The following is a 22,684-nucleotide window of genomic DNA, read 5'->3' on the forward strand; positions in this document are numbered from 1 at the left end:
CTCCCCCCTCCCCCAACCCCACAACAGTCCCCGGAGTGTGATGTTCCCCTTCCTGTGTCCATGAGTTCTCATTGTTCAATTCCCACCTATGAGTGAGAACATGCGGTGTTTGGTTTTTTGTCCTTGCAATAGTTTACTGAGAATGATGTTTTCCAGTTTCATTCATGTCCCTACAAAGGACATGAACTCATCCTTTTTTATGGCTGCATAGTATTCCATGGTGTATATGTGCCACATTTTCTTAAACCAGTCTATTGTTGTTGGACATTTGGGTTGGTTGCAACTCTTTGCTATTGTGAATAGTGCCGCAATAAACATACGTGTGCATGTGTCTTTATAGCAACATGATTTATAGTCCTTTGGGTATATAGCCAGTAATGGGATGGCTGGGTCAAATGGTATTTCTAGTTCTAGATCCCTGAGGAATCGCCACACTGACTTCCACAATGGTTGAACTAGTTTACAGTCCCACCAACAGTGTAAAAGTGTTCCTATTTCTCCACAGTTTTTAATTTTGGTGAAGTCCAATTTATCTGTTTTTTTTCTTTTGTCACTTGGACTTTTTGGTGCAGGAAGAGTTTTAGTACGTAAACCTTTGTAATTTATGAAAATAACATAACCTTATTGTAAATTGCCTATTACTTACTTAAGTTCAACGAATTTCAACAGTGGCTGATCACTTTTTGCTGAATTTTCCTAGGTTCAAACTTTTTTTTTGTTTTGTCTACCAGTTTGAAATGTTAAATAGTAATAAATTAACCTACAAATTTGAATATGATTGTTTTTACTTAAGATAATTACCATATTCTTGAAGAATAAGAACTTTTTATAAAGATATTGCTTGTATTTGCAGAAAAACATGCACCACATTTTTATACATATTTGCTTTTAACAATTACTAGGTGCCGTGATCTTCCTGGGAATCATGTAACTGTATAGTATTCCTTTGCTTTCATAGGGCTTAAGAGAAAGCACACCTTTTTGATGATTTTAACTTAAATTTTCTTTTAGCATTTCATGTATTATTTTAGTTTTTATTAGAAAGTATTTATTCTTAAATACTGCAAAAATGTATAAAAGGAAAAAGGATCTGTTCCTCATTCTGCACCTCAAACACCCCAGCCCTCACTAGTGGCAGTTACTATTGACTATTATTCTAGAATTGTATGTATATGTGTAGATAATATGTACATCAATAAACATTCATGCATTTTTTTGCACAAAACACTTTTTAAAATTAGAGGACAAAAGAATACTAAAGATCTTTGATTATCATCACATTTTGGTCCTACTGTAACAAAATCATTTTATGGTATTCAGTATTTAAGAGAGCTTGCTTTCTGCTAATTGAAAAGTAAATTGGCACCGTCATGAATTTTTATAATGTAATAGATTTTTGTCCTTATTCTGAAATTTGAATTTTTCTGTGGTGTTTTAGGAATTGCTTTCGGCTGAAACAGACACTCCTCTTTTACCACCGTATTTGTCTTCATCTCTGCCTTCCCCAGGAGAACTCTATGCTGTTCAAGTTAAGCACATTGTCTCACCTAATGAAGTATGTGACCTAAATGATTAGTTGGTGATTAACAACATAACAAACTGTCTTGGTCTTAAACACTAGAAGTGACTCTTCTCTATCTTCCTGATTTCAAATGTTGCAAATTCGTGACCTCTAGTTTGCCCCACCCTATAATATCCTCTTTAGATATTTGTTAATATTTAAGGCAAGTGTTTTTTAAGGATCTACTGGGTTCCCGGTGTTGTGCTGCTTTATTCAATGTTATGCTTATATCCGATATTTAGATTTTTAAGGTGGAACCGTTTCTACCTATGAAATCTTAAACATCTCGCTTCCCTTCCTCTTCCTGCACTGAACTCTTCTACTTAACCACCTGGCTGACATCGTGTTCCACTTACTATGTTTGTCTGCCTCCCCTTAGGGTATAGCTCCATGTTGTTCATTGAGGTGTATCCCCAGAACCTAGAATAGTGCCTGATAAATACTAGGCACCCGGTTAATATTGATTGAATGCGTGAATAAAGGCACTGAAAGTTAAATTACATGTCCTTGGCTAACAAAGAGAGGAAGAAATAAGTAGCTTCAGCAGCTCCTGCAGCCTTTTACACAGTAAGCCATTCTCTCACAGGCAGGGGAAAGATTTGCTTTCTAATTTCATCAGGGAGCAGAGTAAGTAGCATGTTATGCTCTATATAGTTGCTAAACAACTATTGCTGGTTTTGGTAATTTTGCTTATTTATTGCTGCATCACAGTTTACCCCTAAACTTAGCAGCTTAATACAAACACACATGAGGGTCAGGAATCTGGGAGCTGCTGAGTTAAGCATTCTAGCTCAAGCTCTCAGGAGGTTGCAATCATGATGTTGGCAGGGGCTGCAGAAACCACTTTCGAAAAGACTCACTCATATGGCACCACCTGGAAGGCTCTGTTTCCTGCCCGTGGCCTCTCTGGTTGTCCGCTTGCAGCATGGCTATGGCTTCCTGGAGCATGAAATCCCTGGCAGAGTTCTACCAAGACAGAAGCTACATGTCCTTATTAGCCAGTCTCAGGAGTCACACACTGTCACTACAGTTGTGGTTTTTTGTTTGTTTGTTTGTTTTTTGAGATAGGGGTCACGTTTTGTCATCCAGGCTGGAGAGTGCAGTGACATAAGCATAGCTCACTGAAGCCTTAATTTCCCAGGCTCAAGCATTCCCCCTGCCTCAGGCTCCCAAGCAGCTGGGCCTACAGGTATGTACTACCATGCCCAGCTAATTTTTTTTTTTTTTTTTTTGAGACGGAGTGTCGCTCTCTCGCCCAGGCTGGAGTGCAGTGGTGCGATCTCAGCTCACTGCAAGCTCCACCTCCTGGGTTCACACCGTTCTCCCACCTCAGCCTCCAGAGTAGTTGGGACTACAGGCGGCTGCCACCATGTGTGGCTAATTTTTGTTTTTGTATTTTTAGTAGAGACGAGGTTTCACTGTGTTAGCCAGGATGGTCTCGATCTCCTGACCTCATGATTCACCTTGCCTCAGCCTCCCAAAGTGCTGGGATTACAAGTGTGAGCCACCGCGCCCAGCCTAATTTTTTTGATTTTTAGTAGAGATGAGGTCTTACTGTGTTGCTCAGGCTGGTCTTGAACTCATGAACTCAAGCGATCCTCCCACCTCAGCCTTCCAAAGTGCTGGGATTATAGGCATGAGCCTCCACGCCCGGCCTAATCATGTTCTCTTGATCACAAGATAAGTGTGATAGGATGTGGGAAGAAATAGGAGGTGAATATCAGGAGGTGTAGGGGTCTCTGGGAGTGTCGCTAAAGGCCGTCTGCCACAGTAATTTTGTCCACATACGTGAATTCTTGAAATTCCAGAATCTGAAAGTTTTCCTTTCATTCTCCCCACTTAGGTGTATATTTGCCTTGATTCTATAGAAACTTGTAACCAGCATAGTGATACAGATGATAGTGGAGTCGGCAGGGAATCAGAATCCGAGAGCCTTGATGAAGCACTGCAGAGGGTTAATAAGAAGGTAGAGGCGCTTCTTCCTCTGACGGATTTTAGAACAGGTATACTTATTACATTTGAATGAAACAGGATACTTAATAAAACTTGGATTTTGTTTTAATGGGCTGATGACCTTGGGCTATCTCTAATGTTGATATTTTCCTCATATTCACTTTACATGCATGATTTCCTGGAATCCTCAAGATACCCAGAAGATGACTTGTTTCTCATTTTCTAGATAAGGAAGCTGAACTAAGAGACGTTAAGTAAACTCCCTTGGGGGACAATTTCACTTTCCACAAATAAGACAGTGTTGGAAAATTGCATAAAGATTATTTTCTAAGTTTGAGGTTATTAGTAGCTGAAATTGCAAGAGTTGTCATTCAGACCTTAATGGTCATCATTTTAATTACAGGCCACCTACAATGGTAATCTTGAGGTGGAGCTCAAAGTATGACCTGTTCTGTCAAGACAGGTCAAATTTCTACTCTTTTATCTTTTCTTTCCATTCTTCCCATCTTTATTAAATATGTGTGATTCTCCTCTGAGGAAAATGTATCTAGTTATTTTAGTATGTGATGCATAGAAATGTATTTATTCTTGATATTTTAGCAAAGGAAAAACACACATCAGCTTAACATCTTACCTGTATTCAGTGAATGTTTTGTTTGTCTGTTTTTTGAGACAGAGTCGTTTTGTCGCCCAAGCTGGAGTGCAGTGATGTGATCTCGGCTCACTGCAACCTCCTGCTCCTGGGTTTAAGCAATTCTTCTGCCTCAGCCTCCCAAGTAGTTGGGATTACAGTTGCGTGCCACCATACCCAGCCGATTTTTGTGTTTTTAGTAGAGATGGGGTTTCCCCGTGTTAGCCAGGCTGGTGTCAAGCTCCTGACCTCAAGTGAACCGCCCACCTTGGCTTCACAAAATGCTGGGCTTATAGGCATGAGCCAACTTGCCCAGCATTTTTTTTTTTTTTTTAAGATGAGTCTTGCTCTGTTGCCCAGGCTGGAGTGCAGTGGTGCAATCTGGGCTCACTGCAACCTCTGCCTCCTAGGTTCAAGCCGTTCTCTTGCCTCAGCCTCCCGAATAGCTGGGATTACAGGCACGCACCACCACGCCCAGCTAATTTTTGTATTTTTAGTAGAGATGGGGTTTCACTATCTTGGCCAGTCTGGTCTCGAATTCCTGACCTTGTGATCCTCCTGCCTTGGCCTCCTGAAGTGCTGGGATTACAGGCGTGAGCCACTGCGCCCAGCCCAGATGAGATTCTTTATTGTTTTACTGATGACTTTTTCTTTCTTTTTTTTTTTGAAGACGGAGTTTCGCTCTTGTTGCCCAGGCTGGAGTGCAATGGCACAATCATGGCTTGCCGCAACCTTTGCCTCCCAGGTTCAAACAATTCTTCTGCCTCAGCCTCCCAAGTAGCTGGAATTACAGGCATGCACCACCTCGCCTGTCTAATTTTGTATTTTTAGTAGAGACGGGATTTCTCCATGTTGGTCAGGCTGGTCTCAAACTCCTGACCTCAGGTGATCTGCCCACCTCGGCTTCCCAAAGTGCTGGGATTACAGGCATGGGCCTCCATGCCCAGCCCTGATGAGTTTATATATGCAAGAAATTGTCTATAACTCTTTAATTAAAATCACTTGAAATAAAAATCTTTATTCATTAGTCAAGTATTTCAATGCCACTTGCCCACAAGTAGAATTCTCTGTGAAATTACACAGAAAGCATATGACATAAGGAAGTAGAACAAGATGGGAAACTGAGGCACATGCCATCACTCTGAAATCTAAGGATGTACGAAGGGAAGTATATACCGTACTAATTTTTCCACCATTTAACTCAAGCCTAGCGCTCATTGGTACACTTTTTTTTACTGAGTATTTGCTTGTATCAGGTACCATGTTAAGAATACAAACATCAGTTCTGCACTCAAGAACAGGTGCTCTAAGCAGAGAAGAGACATGTAAACCAAGTAGAGTATGAAAAGAATAGCTCCTCTTAAAGGAGTGTGCGTAATGCCATAGGATCACAGGGAAAGCAGTGATCAGTTATTAGGGCTTTGTTGGTCATGTTGGAGCTGGGCTTTGAAAGAAGAATGATAACTGTTCAAGGTGATGAATACCCTAAAAACTGTCAGAATGTTTTCCTGATGTTTATGATAAACATCATAAAAAGAAGGGCTCAGGAAAACTTTACTCTACATGAGGGGGACAGCCATAAACTAAATAGAGGGATCAAAGTTTTAAGTAATCCTGTTTAGGTAACTCATTCAGGAAATGTGGTAGAAGTTTGGGAGAACAAACAAATGAAGAAGCCTATACATTGTAATAAGGACTTGATATTACAGGCAGTTAAGGTGTACCATTAAAGAATTTCAAATAAGAACAATGTAACTGAATTTTTAAAAATTTAATTCTGGTGGTCCCATAGCAAACGAAAGGACAGAATGGAAGGCAGGAACAGCGAATATTTATCATCCTTTGCCGAAGATGATGGCCCACGCTAAAAGAGACTAGGGGAGTATCAGAATTTGGGGCAGTGGCAATATGAGCTAATAAGTCTTAGGAATACAAGAACTAGCAACTCTGAGAATGGGAGAAGTGCCTTTCTTTGAAGCTTAATCCTTAGGAATTAGTGAACAAAGGCTTATAAAATATGAACAGAAAAAGAGAAGCCAACATAAGACCAACTGTTCAATGTTGAATTCTGGATGGTGAGCCTATATTTGTTACATTTTCTTCTTTGTACTTTTCTGTATTAAACATTTTTTGATACATAATTGTGTATGTTTATGGGGTACATGTGATATTATATGCATAGAATGTGTAATTATCAAGACAGTATTTAGGATATTCATCACCTCGAGCAGTTATTTCTATGTGGTGGGAACATTTCAAGTCTTCTAGTTAATCTGAAATACACAATCCATTGGCACCCTACTCTGCTATCAAATATTAGAACTTATTCCTTCCAACTATGTGTTTGTACCTATCAACCAACCTGTCTTCATCCCCCCACCCCAAACACATGTATATTTGCCTTTCATGGCCTCATGTAACCATTAATCTAATTGTTATCTTCATGAGATCCACTTTTTTAGCTCTCATATGAGAACATGCGATATTTGTCTTTCTGTGCTTGTCTTATCTTAGTTAATATAATGATCCATCCATGGTACTGCAAATAACAGGATTCCATTCTTTTTTATGGCCGAATAGTATTCCATTGTGTATATAATCACCACATTTTCTTTATCCATTCATCTGTTGATGGACATCTGGGTTGATTCCATATCTTGGCTATTGTGAATAGTGCTGCAACAAACATGGGGTGCAGGTAGCCCTTTGATATGCTGATTTCCTTTGGATTAAAAAAATTTAATAAAAGACAATATGATTTTTTCCCTTTTTCTGTCTTTCCAGAAATGCCTTGCCTTGCAGAATATGATGATGGCTTATGGTATAGAGCGAAGATTGTTGCCATTAAAGAATTTAATCCTTTATCTATCTTAGTACAATTTGTTGATTATGGATCAACTGCAAAGCTGACATTAAACAGGTTAAAAATAAATGTCGGGGTGTTGAATTAGATTTCTTTTTTTAAAATAGTTTTCTTATTGAGAATATTTTTGCCTCTTTTAAAAGAAAAGGGTTATTCTAAGGCTGTTTATAAATTAGGAATTTTTATTGTGTTAAAGTACACATAAAATTTACCATTGTAGCTTTTTTTTTTTTTTTTTTTTTTTAGATGAGTCTTGCTCTGTTGCCCAGGCTGGAGTGTAGTGGTGCAATCTCGGCTCACTGCAACCTCCGCCTCCCAGGTTCAAGCGATTCTCCTGCCTCAGCCTCCCTAGTGGCTGGAATTACAGGTGCCCACCACCATCCTGGCTAATTTTTTTTGTATTTTTAGTAGAGATGGGGTTTTGCCATGTTGGCCAGGCTGGTCTCAAAACTCCTGACCTCAGGTGATCCCCCAGCCTCAGCCTCCCAAAGTGCTGGGATTACAGGTGTCAGCCACCACACCTGGCCCATTTGAGTTATTTTTAGGTATAGTAACTAATTGGCATTAAATACATTCACAAGGTTATATAACTATCACCACTTTCCATTTCCAGAACAATTTTGTTATTCCAAACAGAAACCCTGCATCTGTTAAGTAATAGGATCATAGTCCATTCTCACCCAGTCCCTAGTAACTCATGGTCTACTGTCTCTGAACTTGCCTGTTGTGGGTACCTCATATAAGTAAATTCATACAGTATTTGTCCTTTTGTGTCTGCTTATTTCAATAGCATAATTTTTAAAGATTCATCCATGTTGTAGCATGTGTCAATTTGCTTCTTAAGGCTGAATAATATTCCTTATATATATGAGGGGTCTTCAAAAAGTTCATGGAAAATGCATACTATGAAAAAACCTGCATGGATTTCAAAATCTTTTCACCAAAATAAATGTGTACTAACTCGTTCTAACATGTCTGAACAGGATCTAGTTTGAGGCACTAAAAGGGATAAGTGCAACGTGAATTCTGCTCAGATTGAAACAACAACAAACATGAAATTTATGGTGAAGCTTGGGTGGAGGAATGGTGACACCATTTTTGCTTTATAAAAAGTTTATGGAAACAATGCCCCAAAGAAAGCAGTTTAGAAATGGATAGCTTTTTTTATGAAGGGATAAGATGATGTTGAAGATGAAGCCCATAGCAGTAGTCCTTCCCCATCAATTTGTGAGGGAAAAAAATTAATCTTCTTCATGCCCTAATTGAAGAGGACCAACAACAGCAGAAATAATAGCCAACACCAAAGACATTTCAATTGGTTCAGCTTATACAATGCTGACTGAAAGAGTTGAGCAAACTCTCCACTCAATGGGTGCCAAACCTGTTGGACCCAGATCAGCTGCAGATAGGAGCAGAGCTTTCAATGGAAATTGTAGACAAGCAAGATCAAGACCCTGAAGCATTTCTTCAAAGAACTGTAATTGCAGATGAAACATGACTTTACCAGTATGATCCTAAAGGCAGAGCACAGTGAAAGCAAGAGGTGGAAGTGGTCCTGTCAAAAGTGGACCAGTCAAGAGCAAAGGTCATGGCAACAATTTTTTTACCATGCTCAAGGCATTTTGCTTGCCAGCTTTCTGGAAAGCCAAAGAATGACAACATCTTCTTCTTTTGAGTGTTTGAGAAAGTTAGCGAAAGCTTTAGCAGGAAAACGCCTGGGAAAGCTTCACCAGAGAGTCCTTCACACCACAGTGCTCCTGCTCATTCCTCTCATCAAACAAGGGCAATTTTGCAAGAGTTTTACCTAAATCATTAGGCATCCACTTTACTGTTCTGATTTGGCCCTTTCTAACTTGTTTTTTGTTTCCTAATCTTAAAAAGTATTTAAAGGGCACCCATTTTTCTCCAGTTAATAATGTAAGAAAGATCACATTGACATGGTTATATTCCCAGGACTCTCAGTTCTTAAGGGATGGACTAAAGGGCTGTTACCATAGCTTACAAATGTGTCATGATCTTGATGGAACTTATGTTGAGAAATAAAGTTTACATTTTTTATTTTCATCTTAATTTCATTTTTCCATGAACTTTTTGAAGCCCCCTCATACAGTATATACTACATCTTATTTATCCCTTCCCTGGAAGGTCAAGTTGGGTTGCTCCCCGCTTTTGGCTCTTGTGAATAATGCTTCTACGAACATGGGTATACATTTATCTCTTTGAGTACTTTCTTTCAATTATTTTGGGTATATACCCAGAAATGGAACTGCTGGATCATATGATCTATGCTTAATTTTTGAGGAACCTACATGCTGTTTCCTACAGAATGTAAATGGCCACTTTACATTCTCACTACGAGTGCACAAAGGTTCCAATTCCTGCACATCCTCACCAGCACTTGTAATTTTGTTGTTTTGTAATAGCCATTCTAGTAGGTGTGAGGTGGAATCTCATTTTGGATTTGATTTGCATTTCCCTAATGATTAGTGATGTGGAACATCCTGTCATGTGCTTTGTTGGTCATTTGTAGATCTTTAGAGTAATGTCCATGTTTGTATATTTTCTCTCATTCTGTAGGTTGCCTTTTTGTTCTGTTCTTTGATACACAGAAGTTAATTTTTTTAGGAAGTCCATTTTATCTGATTTTTCTCATTTCCTGTGCTTTTGGTGTCGTATCCAAAAAAATCACTGCAAAATCCAATGTTACGAAGCGTTTCCCCTATGTTTTCTTCTAAGAATTGTATAGTTTCAGCTGGAAGAGAATTTTAATTTCAGAATTTCTTTTGTGACAGACTGTGCCAAATTCCTTCTCATCTTATGCGGTATCCAGCTCGAGCCATAAAGGTTCTCTTGGCAGGGTTTAAACCTCCCTTAAGGGATCTAGGGGAGACAAGAATACCATATTGTCCCAAATGGAGCATGGAGGCACTGTGGGCTATGATAGACTGTCTTCAAGGAAAACAACTTTATGCTGTGTCCATGGTAAGTGTCTCAACTAGCCAAAATTATTGTAAAGCTATTTCTGTGTCCATACTTTGTAAAGTGTTTGTTTCTATGCAGTGTCTACATGCGAGAGTATACTAAAGCATATAAAGCTATATAGGATATGGTTTATATGTATAGCTTTACATATACATATAAAGCTTAATTTTGAGGCTTGTTAAAATGTCTTAGTTTATATTTAACAAACTGCTTTCCCCTATGGTGATATAAAATATCGTTTATGTAATAAAATGCTCAAGATGAGTATCCCATAATTAACTTATAATGGGGAAACAAATATGCAAACAATTAAGTGTGAGGTTGAATGAAATAAGTACTGTAACAGAGCTATGGCTAACTTTGTGGGTGGGGGAAGTGTAAGAGGAAATGATTATTTGCATCTGGAGAGGACAGGAAAGGGTGTTTGAGCTGCTACTTAGAAGCCACTCAAGTATTTAATTGAATAAGTAAGACAGGAATGTGGCATTTCACCTGCATCCTAAAAGAAGAATGGGAAAGAATGGTAGTTCTGCTCATTATAGAAAGGCTTGAATTATACTAATTGTACTAATCATAATGGTACTACTTTTGAATTATTTGATATAGTAGAACCTGTGTCAAAAGGTCAACTAAAAAACTCCAGACTGCATTTAATGTAAATGTTTTCTTCTTAGGCTCAGCATGTCACAGTAGCCCACAGGCAGAATCTGTCCTGTACCTTGTTTTATTTAGCACACAGTGTTTTAAAGTTGGAAATTTTACCCAAAAAGTCTGTATTTCTGGCCCTGATGAGATATTCTAAAAACTAGGGATCCTGGGTCTCCTCACCCTCCTGAAATGGCAGTCAGCTGAAAGTGTAGCCACAGCCCCTTAGATGGGAACAGTGATGTTCAGTTCACCTAGTCCTCACTGCTGGTGTGCAGCTCAACCTGCTTCCCTCCTTTGTGATTCCTGCCTGGTGCCATGATTTGGGGATTCCTGACACACTGGCTATGACAAAAATGAGCTCATAATCAGTCAGCATGGTTCCTGGAAAGTGCTTTTTGAAAACCCCTGTATATATGCTATTGCATGTGCAGAGTGGTATGAATAGCTCACACAGGGTGTCTCTCAACCCAGTGAAAATAGGGCAAGTATTTCTTATAGATAGGTATTTTTTCACTTCTCTAATACTCAAAATTTTGTCAGTATATAAGGATAAGCAGAACCATAGGATATATGAGAGGATTTATTAAGGGAATTGGCTCACACAATCAAAGGTGAAGTCCTATGATAGCTGTCTGCAAGCTGGAGAACCGGAGAAGCTGGTAGCGTGGCTCAGTCTGGAGGCCTCAGAACTAGGGAAACTGACAATGCAGCCGCTAGTCCGAGGCCAAAGAGCCCCTGGGAGGTCACTGGTGCAAGTTCTACAGTCCAAAACCCAAAGAATCTGGAGGCTGATGTCTGAGGGCAAGAGAAAAGGTGTCCCCCACTCAGGAAGGAAAGGAGAGCAAAGAACCCCCTTTCTGCCTGTCTCCCAGCCAGCTGGATGTCCCCTGCTCACACAGAGAGTGGGTCTTCCTCTCTGTCCGCTGATTTAGCATCAGTCTCCTCTGAAAACACCCTCACAGACACACCTAGAAATGCTTCACCAGCCATTGAGGCATCCCTCAATCCAGCCAAGTTAACAACTAATATTAACCATCACAGTCAGTTTATGCATAAAGGTATGCTTTGTGTGGAATGCAAATGAACTGTAACAAGGGATGGTGGTGGCAAAGCCCACTGGCTTCATTTAGGAAAACCTTGTGAGAAGGAATTTAAAGAGAGCAGAAGAATGGAAATAATGGGATTTTGCAGGAAACCACTACAGATGCCTTTTGGAAGCATAGAGTATAAATTATCAAGAGGCCCCTGAGAACGCCTTTTCCCACCTGTGTGAATGGCCAGATATGAGAGGGAAAAGGCAGCAAAGACATTACTGTTTTCTTGACAACTGTATCTTTTAATTTTAGGCTCCAGCACCAGAACAGATAGTGACATTATATGATGATGAACAGCATCCAGTTCATATGCCATTAGTAGAAATGGGGCTTGCAGATAAAGATGAGTAACTGCCTAAGTGTAAGTTCTCGTTCTTCATAGCATAAGGCATGGGAGTAGTGGAGATTAATGCTAGATTGATCAGAAAAGCACCCGTGGATTTTCCTTGATTTCTCAAAGGAATGACAGCAATGCTCCACCAGATTTCTTCATAGGCCCTTCTCACCTATTCAGCACTAGTATCAAAGAGGTCCCCTATCTGTAAGGATGCTTGGATGGGCTGTCATGACTCTCACAGTACCAGGTACATAGGGAGAACAGGAGAGAGTGGGCACTGTGAATAATTTTAAGCACATAAATATCTGCTAAGCACATAGAACTACTGAGCAATCACCATCCTCATACCATGTACTTACATGGGTAGCCAGCTAACTTTTTATCTTGTCCATAAGAAATGATTCAGCTAGACTTGAACATTTACATTAGGCAAAGGTTTAAAATAACACATTTTGTTTTTCAGGTATACAGTGCAGAGCATCTATAGAAGCCTAGAAGAATTCTGTTATGTTTACACTATGTCTTATCTTTAGACTATTTCAGGCTTAATTTTCCTAACTTGTTCAGCACTAGTGCTTTACCTCTCATTTTTAATTGAACTGTTAGGAATTGTGTGGAAAAAAGAGTTAATAAATGTTCGCTTCCAAACATTTGCTTGCTTCATTTTACCATAATTTCAAAATGAAATAGCTAAGACACATGAAAAAATTTAGTTCATTTTATACCTAATGATTCAGCTTAAGTAAGACATCAGTACAAAATGGCTTCTCCCAAGCACATTCCCCTGCCTTCTGTAGAAGTATATTAGTCTCTTCTTACACTGCTATAAAGAACTGCCTGCGACTGGGTAATTTAGAAAGGAAAGAGGTTGAATTGACTCACAGTTCCACATGGCTGGGGAGGCCTCAGGAAACTTACAAACATGGCAGAAGGCGAAGGGGAAGCAAGTCACCTTCTTCACAAGGTGGCAGGAGGGAGAAATGCAAAGGGGGGGAAATGCCCCTTATAAAACCATCAGATCTTGTGAGAACTATCATGACATGAGAACAGCCTGGGGAAACCACCCTCATGATCTGATCACCTCCCACGAGGTCCCTCCTACAACACATGGGGATTACAATTCGAGATTTTGGGTGGGAACACAGCCAAAGCATATTAAGAGGTAAACACTACTGTTATGATTTGGTCTTTATAGGTTTACTACATATGAATGCATCCATAAATGACATGGTACTTTTTTAATGTATCTGCTGTCACACAATTTTTATTTTCTATTTTATTTGCTCTTTAATCCATGTTGGTATGTATAACTCTATTCACTTTTACTGCTGTATCCATCTGTGTACATAATTTATCCTGATATTCCATTATCAGTTTTTTTTCTCATAAATGTTCCTCTTTAGGAGCCTTGTATACATGAGCAGTTTTCTAGTACATATAGTGATGGAATTTGCTGGGTCATGGTGTTTTTTTCTTTTACAATTACTTCACAACTACTTTTTTGCTTTCTAAACAGTAATTCTACCAATTTATCCCACCACCGGTTGTCTGAGTTCCTTGCCAGCACTTGGTGTCGCCAGACTTTTGCCAGACTGTGATATTAGTAAGAAAAGGTATCTCATCAGTGCATATCTCATTGAATATGCATTCACTGGTTTATTAGCTAGTGACCATTCTGTCACTTGTTTATTGCTTGTTCATATCCTTTGTCCATTTTTCTATTGAATTATTTGCAATTTTCTTGCTGATTTGTAGAAACAATGTATTCTAGTCATCCTTCATCAGTTGTGTGTCTTCTAATTTGGGGCTTGCCTTTCTCCTGTTTTGTAATATCATTTGACACAGATGTTCGCTCACTTATCAACATTTTTTCTTTTTTTTCCTTTGAGACAGAGTCCCACTCTGTCACTCAGGTTGGAGTGCAGTGTCATGGTCTCAGCTCACTGCAACCTCTCCCTCCTGGGTTCAAGCGATTGTCCTACCTCCCAAGTAGCTGGGATTACAGGCGTCCGCCACTACACCTGGCTAATTTTTGTATTTTTAGTAGAGATGGGGTTTCACCATGTTGGCCAGGCTGGTCTCGAACTCCTGACCTCAAATGATCTGCCAACTTTGGCCTCCCAAAGTGCTGGGATTACAGGTGTGAGCCACCATGCCTGGCCTATCAACCTTTTCCTTCAAGGTTTGTACTTTTTGTCTCATTTAAAAATCCTTACCTCTCCTGAGAGATCTGTAGAATATATCTATATATAGGTTATATCTATATATAAATATAATCTATATATCTATAGAATCTATATATATATTCTACAGATCTCTCAGGAGAGGTAGATGCTATAGATTCTATAGATATATCTATAGAGGTAGATGCTATATAGATAACTATGTAGATGTATTCTATAGATAGGAGAGGTAAGGATATATAGAATATATATCAATATCTATATATCTGTACTTATTTTCTTCGAAAAGTTTTATTTTTCATATTCAGTTAAGACACCTGGAATTGATAGATTTCATTAACAAAACCTGATTCATAGTATATGTGACAGGTAAGGTCTATCTAGACCAATCTGTAATAATTATTATATAAATTTACAAGTAAGTGACTTGCCCATCCTTCAGGGACATCTTGCTTCCATGAGGCTACAGTAATCTCACTGTGATAACATCAGGGTAGCTGTGGTCCATGGGTTAACACTGGCTAGTCATTGTTCATGCCCCCCTCCACTCTCAAGTGTTCCATTTTGAGACATCATTACAATGTCAGCCTTGTTATAACTGCTTTCTCCTCACCATGATTACTACCTGTTGTGTGTGACCTATTTATACTCATCCACTGTTGTAAAACTTCCCATTCTGTTACAATTAATGAACCTCTGTAGTAGATCAAATGCTCTAATTTTGGTACTAACTGAACATAGTAATATTTTGGCTACAGAGACACGTGTTTACTCCTTGAGTACACTTTCTGTACAAGTCCAGTGCTCTATGGCTGATGTGTCTGTGGGACATCTAGGTGATGTACTTCCTGTACTTCTTGGTTTTTATAGCCATTTCTAACCAATAAACACACCCACTTACTGTAAAAACCTGTAAACAATTTCTAAAGAGTAAAAATGCTTTCCTTAGTCTGTTGAAAGACAGGGTAGTGAATTATAAATGAGAGCTATCATTGCATTTCAAAGAATATAAAAATGAAGATGCCACAGGGTAAACTTTTATTTTAGAATCCAATCTTTTCCCCACACATACACAATAAATTAAACAGAATCCACAGTAAATGTACATTTTTTAACAAGAAAAATCAGTTACTGTTACTTCATGATCACATAAGGATCGTCACAGCTCCGTGTCCATTAGCACATTACCCTCCTTGTCCTTAACTCTTATCCGACCGGATCTATACTTCGTTTCTTGATGACCGTTTGCATATACGGTTTTAACAGTGCCATCTGGGTATTCCCGTCTCTTGAATTGGGCAGTATGTAGTTCTCTTTGGCCGTTATTAAACTCTATGAGTTTGTTGCCATCACTGTAAAATTTAAAATAGAATTTCTTAAAAAAAAAAGAAAATAGACAACAGAAAAACTATTGAAAAGTAGCCTTTTGATTCTGGCAGCTACTTCTGGAGACATCCCTTGGTTCTTATCCCTGTACAATTGTAACTTTCTACAGTGTTTCTGCTTCATAGTGATAGTTCCAATTATCAGATTAGCATTGTTTTAATCATATTTTCACCACAAAATGCTTAGGAACTTTTTTTAACTTGTGTTCTTCCTCTTGGTTGTTATATTAAAATGGACCCTTCTTTTAAAAACCATCTGACTGTTTGCTCTGTATCAGGTGGGGAAGAGAGTTATTCCTGGGAAGGGGCATGATCAGACTTCAAATCTGTTTTGAAAGAATGGAACGAAAAGACAGAATGTGAAAAGTAATTCACATCAAGTTGACTGCTTGACATGCCTGTGGGACATTCATTCAAACTGAACCCCCTAATATGGGTGTCGCATATCATCAGAAACGCAAGGCTAGGGCACCTTCTGAGCACAGATGAACAGGTGTCACACTGAGTGGTTTTTCTGTGAACATAATGGTGTCATACCGTTGTACTCTGACAATTGTACCATCTGGGAAAATGCTTTCTTCTTGTCCATCAGGAAATAAGTTTTTAACAGTCTGGTCAGGAAACGTGATCTCTTTTCTTCCATCTGGGTAATGTTTTTCTGTTTAAAAAGTTACAATAAATATTTTTTGAAGGAAGGGAAGAATTTAATGAGAGGGTGGAGCAAGTTTGTACCTATTTGTCCACTTGAGAAATGTAAGACTTCCAGTCCCTCCGGGTATGTCGTGTGAGTGGTCTGGGCAGCTGCGTAGTAGTAGATCTGTAAAGACACACAGTCAGTCTGCCTTTTCTCCAGAGATGGTTAAACTATGGAGGAGAACACCTCTGGAAACATACCACTCTCTGGTCTGGCATGACCTGCTTCACGTCCCCATTAAAGAAAGTGACAGTGATGGTCTTCCCATCTGCAGTCATTTCCTTCCGAGTTCCATTGGGAAATAGTATAACACGGCACCCATTCTTATAAACCTTTTCCACCTAAAAAAACAACACAAGATTATCACCTAAGAAAGATTTTCTGCTGACCAAAATATGCCTAATTCTCCTCCCAACTGCCTACTTTGAAATTTTTTGTAATAAAATGTAAAACATTCCCTCAAAAGATCCTTTATTTCATCAGGAGTAGCCAACTCATGATTTTCTAATTTTCTCTTTCCTTTTCCATGTATTAGCTGGAATTTACCTAAAAAAGAAAACCTTCCCTTATCAACAATTTGTTACCCTAAAGTAGACGTTGTACAGGAAAGTCTAACTACTACTTTGACTGTTGTTCTTTGTCCTTCTTTCATTCCTCAACGATAGCAGTGAACTCTAACCCTATAATTTCAATAGAGATGGACCAGATTAGGTATTTGAAAAGTAAATTTTCCATAAACCTGAGGGAAAAAATTCCCTCATCACCTCTAACCTGTATATATCCCTTTCTTCCTCATTCCCTTCAGCTGGAACCCCCAGGCAGTTTTCCCACTAAGAAATTTTCCTAAGCATAAGAATAAAACTGCACTGGCTGGAGATGAGGAGAGAGGCCCCTGACTCAGGATCAGTATAGGAAAGGCTGCAAGAAAGGAAGACCTAGAATGAACTGAAGCTTTTAAGAAGTGCCAAGGATTACAAAGGCTTTGGAGTAAGAACAAAGATCATACAGAGATCGTATGCCGCCTTTTGCTGAATCTCTGAACGAGAAATGGCAACTAAAGGCATGTTGTCCAAAGAGCCCTTATTTTAGATTCTGTGTGTTTCAGCTATTTTAACCCATGTTTATTTTTTTATAGAATTCATTATTTTAAAAACATTTTTTAACCTTTCCATCAGGATGACTGATTTCTCCCTGTATGTCTTGGTCTTCCTCCTCTTTATATTCAGGATCTGGGAAGTTCAGTGGTTCAAGTGGCTCCCTGGGAGAAGCAGCCTGTAAGCACAAGACATTTCAAGCAGCTAAAACCTACTCTTACTTCCAAAGCCAGATTCTGATACAGGGTTCTAGGACTACTGTTTACAAAATATAACATTTATAATGTTAAGTAAAAACTCTTTTACACTTGGTTTAGAAACTTAAGTCTATTAACAAACTGATTTCAAGCCTAAGTAATGTATGTTTGAATATATAAAAATAGAGATTTACTTGTCCCTTATCCAAATTGCCTAAATCACGAGGAGGTGCAGACTTGGATCTTCGAGGTGGATTGCCTATTAGAATAAAATTGTCAAGAGTTAGATTTAATATTTAATTGAAAATTTTATTAGTATGATCAAACATTTCCTTAGTTCATATCCTGTGAACTGCTGTCCTTTATCCATTAGTTAAGGATGTCTTAATATTTTTCTTTACTAATTTGTAGTTCTCTGGACACAGGTACTTAAGTCCTAGATGTCCAAGAAAGACAGTATCTTGTCTCAGAGTTTACAATCCTGGGGAAGAGACAGGTGATCAAACAGCCTGACAGACAGACCCAAATGTATTTCAGAGACAATCACAAGGTATAAGGTGCAGATAAAAGAGGCATCTAAGACCTGTGGAATTTGGCTTCACCAAATAACTGGGTATTTAGTTAAAACATAAATGCCCTGTGGCTATGGTATAAACTTTTTGTAATATGACCAGCACAACAATCACATACTGTACCAGCAACATATCCATTACAAAATAAACACACCCCCCACCAACAACAAAGTGAGGTGAATCTCTAAAAATACACTGAAGTGCCAGTATTTTCATCCTATGTGCCAATGGATCATATTGTAAACACTGAACTTGGAAGGGTCTCGAGCAAGTGCCAGAATCTGACCTACATGTTAAAAAGTGTAATGGAGCTGGATGTGACGGGAGAATGGCCTGAAGGAGGAGAGCGGAGGCAGGTGGTCAGCCAACAAGCTGCCGGGCGTGTGAGGCGGCTGTGCTGTGCCTGTGAGACAGGAATGGTTCCATTACACCATGGGAAATCACTGATTTATAGGTCCCAAACTGCCACACATCAGCAATTTCATATGATTCAATGTAACTAATAGATCCAGAAAATAACATCAGAGGGATCAGTCTAGGGGCTACTGGGAGCGGATGGTGAAGGATAACAGAAAAAGTACTGGGAGTACACAGGGGTTTGGGCTTGAGCAAAGGGGCAGATGGCAGACAAGGCTCTGGGGATAGCAGGGGTGCTCTGTTTGGGATGACACAAGAATGTCATGCTTCACCTCCACAGGTTATGTGTGCAAACTAAACTATAACTAAAGCTGTGTGACATCATTTCTCATAACCACCTCTAGAGAAAAGACTAGAATATTATTCCCATTTTATGGCAAGAAAACCAAGGCCAAGTGGTTAAATAACCTGCCAAGGTTGTCAACTAATAAAAGGCAGAACCAGGATTCAAACCCACTATGTATCAAGTTTAATTCTTCCCAGGCTGATTATGAACTAACATTAACTTGAACCCCCAAAGTATCTACCAACTGGGCAGGATAACGAGAGGTGACCATGGGCATAGACAGGCTCCAGGTGCAAGCACACTGTCTAGAGAACTGTGTGAACCCACCTTACAAAATACTTAGGAAAGTGGGGACAGAGGAAGCTAGGGAACATACAGTGCTGGAATAGCTGGGTAGATACTAGGGGAGGGATGTTTATGACCCCAAGATAGGGAAAGAGTTAAGAAGCACTGCCCAAAGGGAAAAACTGAAATTGAACTACTTTAAGAATTTAGGTTCATCAAAAGACACTATAAAGGGCAAAAAGACAAGCCATGAACTAGGAGAAGATACTGATTTGCAAGTTATGTAGATTATACCACTTATACCAGGGGCCCCAAACCCCACGGTATAGTGGTCTGTGGCCTGTAGGAACTGGGCCACACAGCAGGAGATGAGCAGCGGGTGGGCGAGCCAGCAAAGCTTCATCTGTATTTACAGCAGCTCCCCATCACTCGCATTACCACCTGAGCTCCGCCTCCTGTCAGATCAGCAGCGGCATTACATTCTCATAGGAGCAAGAACCCTATTGTGAACTGCATATGCGAGGGATCTAGGTTGCACGCTCCCTATGAGAATCTAATGCCTGATGATCTGTTGCTGTCTCCCATCACCCCCGGATGGGACTATCTAATTGCAGGAAAACAAGCTCAGGGCTCCCCCTGATTCTACATTATGGTAAGTTGTATAATTATTTCATTATACATTACAATGTAATAATATTAGAATTAAAGTGCACAATAAATTTAATGTGCTGAATCATCCCAAAGCCATCCCCCTTACCCCAGTCCGTGGAAAAACTGTCTTCCACAAAATTGGTCCCTGATGCCAAAAAGGTTGGGGACTGCTAATGTGTACTACCAAAGTGAGCACATGCTGTTGGAAAAATGGCACCAACAGACTTGCTCAGTGCAGAGTTGCTACAAGTCTTCCGTTTGTAAAAACCACAGTCTGTGTGGGGCGCAGTAAAGCAGAGCATGAGAAAATGAGAGTGCCATAAAGAAAAGCCACGGGCTCCACAGAGGGCAGTTTTGGGCTGCCACTCATCTATGTCTTTACGTAGGTGGTGGTAACCCGAGTATTTGCTTTGTAATTGTCAAACTGCATATATCTTTTCTAAATTTATTTCACAAAAATAATTTTTTTAAATTCCAGATTAAAAACTCAAGATGTGAATGCAAAAGCGCATAGAAGAAAACGGTGTACTTGTGGCCTGAGGATTGAGAAGAATTAAAGTCATGAAAACCAAAAACTATTTTAAAAGACTAGTAAATTCGACATTCCAAGGAAAAACATACATTAAAAAAAACACAAACTGAAAAGCTAAACCCAGATTGGGAGAAAATATTAGCAGTGCTTGTAACTGACAAAGGATTACTATGCAGAATAATTAACTTTATATGGAGAAACACACACACACCCCCAAAATTTTAAATGGACAAAGGAAATGAGCAGGGAGTTCACAAAAGGGGAACCTCAAGTGCTGACTAAATGTAAGAAAACATGCTCACAGGGCTTTACCAGCTCACAGAATCAACCACCATTTTATATCAACTGGCCAAAATTTTAAAGTCTGGCCAGATTAAGTGTTTGCAAGTATGAAGAGCATACTCTGCTGACAGTAAGAAAAACTGGTACAACCATGTTGCAGAGCAAAGGGAAAACCTCCCGCTGACATGGCCCGACATCTTACTCTTCATATACATCCTAGAGAAGCCACAGGATCAAGACACGCTCTGTAGCCCTACTCATTATCATGCAAACCTAATTGCCCATCAACAGGAATGCTGAACTGCGGAAGTATATAATGCAATCTACATAGCTATTAAAATCAATCAACTGGAGTTTTTATGTGTTAAGATCGGTAAGTCATACAGTATTGAGAGAAAAAAACAAATTGCAGAAGGACGCACAGAATATGAAACAATACTACAGGGTGAGTGTCCCTTGTCAGAAATGCTTAGGAATAGTATTGCAGATCTCCATTTTTTTTTCAAGTTTTGGAATATTTGCAAATACTTACTGGTTGAGCATCCCTAATCCACATTCAAAATGCTCCGATGAATGTTTCCTTTGAGCATCACGCTTGCCCTCAAAAAGTTTCAGATTTGGGATGCTCGACCAGTATATCAATTTATGAACGCAACATGGTAAAAGAATTTAAAACCGAAGCATGGACCATTATCAGGGTAGAAATTAACTGGGGGAATAAGATGATGCACAGGAGCTTCAATTACATTTACAATGTTTTATTTCTTAAGTTGGGTATAAATTGTTTATTCCTTACATTCTGAAATGTTTTATAAAAAGATCATGCAGCCTCTTACCTTGCATTGGAAGATAATTTTTCTTGTATTTTTCTACCTGGGTTCCTGAAGAAATCTGACTGTTTTGAAATCGAACAGATGTGTTCTATAGTATAAGAGATAATTTTTTATTTAAAATGAGTGTTAGTCTGACTATTAATACACTAAGTGAAACTAATAAAACTCAGCTAGCACTAAGAATGCTGTGGGTTTTGTTTATTCATATTGTTTTCATTTATACAATAGGCCAAAGCAAACAAGCTTATCTAGGAATCACTGCGCGCGTGCACACACACACACACACATACACACGCGCGTGCTCCTTTTGACAAACATTCATTCAAGTCAGGACACAGTAGGCAAGGTAACCTGAACCATCTCCTCTGACCATTACAGAGCAGACAAGAAGCACACAGGCCCTTCAGCTCATGGTGTTCAAGGACAAAGCCTCTCCTGGGTGCTCCCACACCCACTGGGACAGTCCAGCTGAGCCCAACTCTCCCTGAGACCACCACTGAGCACTCCCCATGAGGATGAGGTGGGGTGAGTCCTCTCTGCACCCCACCTCCATTTCTGGCCAAATCAAGTCCCAATACTACTTGCCCCAGCCCCCGTCATGTCCGTCCCTGCCAAGAGATGATGCTTCCAGTGCCGTCCTTCTTGGTATCCTACCTCAGCTCCACACCCCAATGGTCAACCCTAGAACTTGTCCTTATCAATACTATCTACATCTGCAATTATCAATAACCACAAAATTATTAATTTCAAAGCATTCTACTTACAAAGATCCAGAAGGTAGGGCATTCTACAAAGCAATCAGCCTGGTCTCTTCAGAAGTTAATGCAATTTAATAAAATGCTAAAGCATTTAGGGGTGAATTGCCATGATTCCTACAAGTACCTTCAAATGGTTCAGTGAAACATAGACACAACTATGGCAAAATGTTCCTAGTGGTTGAATCCAAGTGGGTATCCAGGTGTTAATTGTACTGTTCTTTCACCTATTCTCTACTTTGGGAAGCTTTCATACTAAAAAGGTAGGAGCGGCAGGGAGAAGAATGCTACTTCCTCACTACTCTCCTGTCTTTGCAGCTCATCCTGTTAATTCCCCACCCCGACCACGCTCACAGCTGACATGGCCCTGCGGGTCCTCAACCCCCAGTGCTTGCCATGTCCTGAAAGCCTCCGGGCCCACACTGTCCTCATGCAGCTAAAGTATGCTA

General features: G+C 39.5%; 2 protein-coding genes across 13 annotated transcripts in view; one reads left to right on the forward strand and one right to left on the reverse strand.

Annotated features, from left to right (window-relative positions):
* The window catches only part of RNF17 (ring finger protein 17), a 136,301-nt gene extending 114,818 nt beyond the window's left edge, over positions 1–21,483 (forward strand). For 5 of the 6 annotated variants that reach the window (XM_058437756.1, XM_058437757.1, XM_058437759.1 and 2 more), the window contains 6 exons: positions 1,439–1,555; positions 3,405–3,564; positions 6,930–7,065; positions 9,801–9,990; positions 11,985–12,093; positions 12,533–12,717. In XM_058437756.1, the coding sequence (XP_058293739.1) occupies positions 1,439–1,555; positions 3,405–3,564; positions 6,930–7,065; positions 9,801–9,990; positions 11,985–12,083 (702 nt within the window). In that variant the 3' untranslated portion in view covers positions 12,084–12,093; positions 12,533–12,717. Of the gene's footprint in view, positions 1–1,438; positions 1,556–3,404; positions 3,565–6,929; positions 7,066–9,800; positions 9,991–11,984; positions 12,094–12,532; positions 12,718–20,311 lie in introns of those variants that run through there. The other variant, XM_058437755.1, reaches the window with a different exon arrangement.
* Positions 14,530–22,684, reverse strand: part of CENPJ (centromere protein J) — a 43,305-nt gene continuing 35,150 nt past the window's right edge. For 5 of the 7 annotated variants that reach the window (XM_058437762.1, XM_058437761.1, XM_058437763.1 and 2 more), the window contains 7 exons: positions 21,484–21,568; positions 17,817–17,881; positions 17,496–17,603; positions 16,532–16,672; positions 16,370–16,454; positions 16,175–16,295; positions 15,173–15,604 (listed from right to left, as the gene is read on the reverse strand). In XM_058437762.1, coding sequence (XP_058293745.1) covers positions 15,412–15,604; positions 16,175–16,295; positions 16,370–16,454; positions 16,532–16,672; positions 17,496–17,603; positions 17,817–17,881; positions 21,484–21,568 — 798 coding nt within the window. In that variant the 3' untranslated portion in view covers positions 15,173–15,411. Of the gene's footprint in view, positions 15,605–16,174; positions 16,296–16,369; positions 16,455–16,531; positions 16,673–17,495; positions 17,604–17,816; positions 17,882–21,483; positions 21,569–22,684 lie in introns of those variants that run through there. The other 2 variants (XM_032150636.2, XR_009213207.1) reach the window with 2 other exon arrangements.

The sequence above is a fragment of the Hylobates moloch genome, unplaced genomic scaffold, assembly GCF_009828535.3.
Source record: "Hylobates moloch isolate HMO894 unplaced genomic scaffold, HMol_V3 SCAFFOLD_4, whole genome shotgun sequence".
NCBI lineage: Eukaryota > Metazoa > Chordata > Mammalia > Primates > Hylobatidae > Hylobates > Hylobates moloch.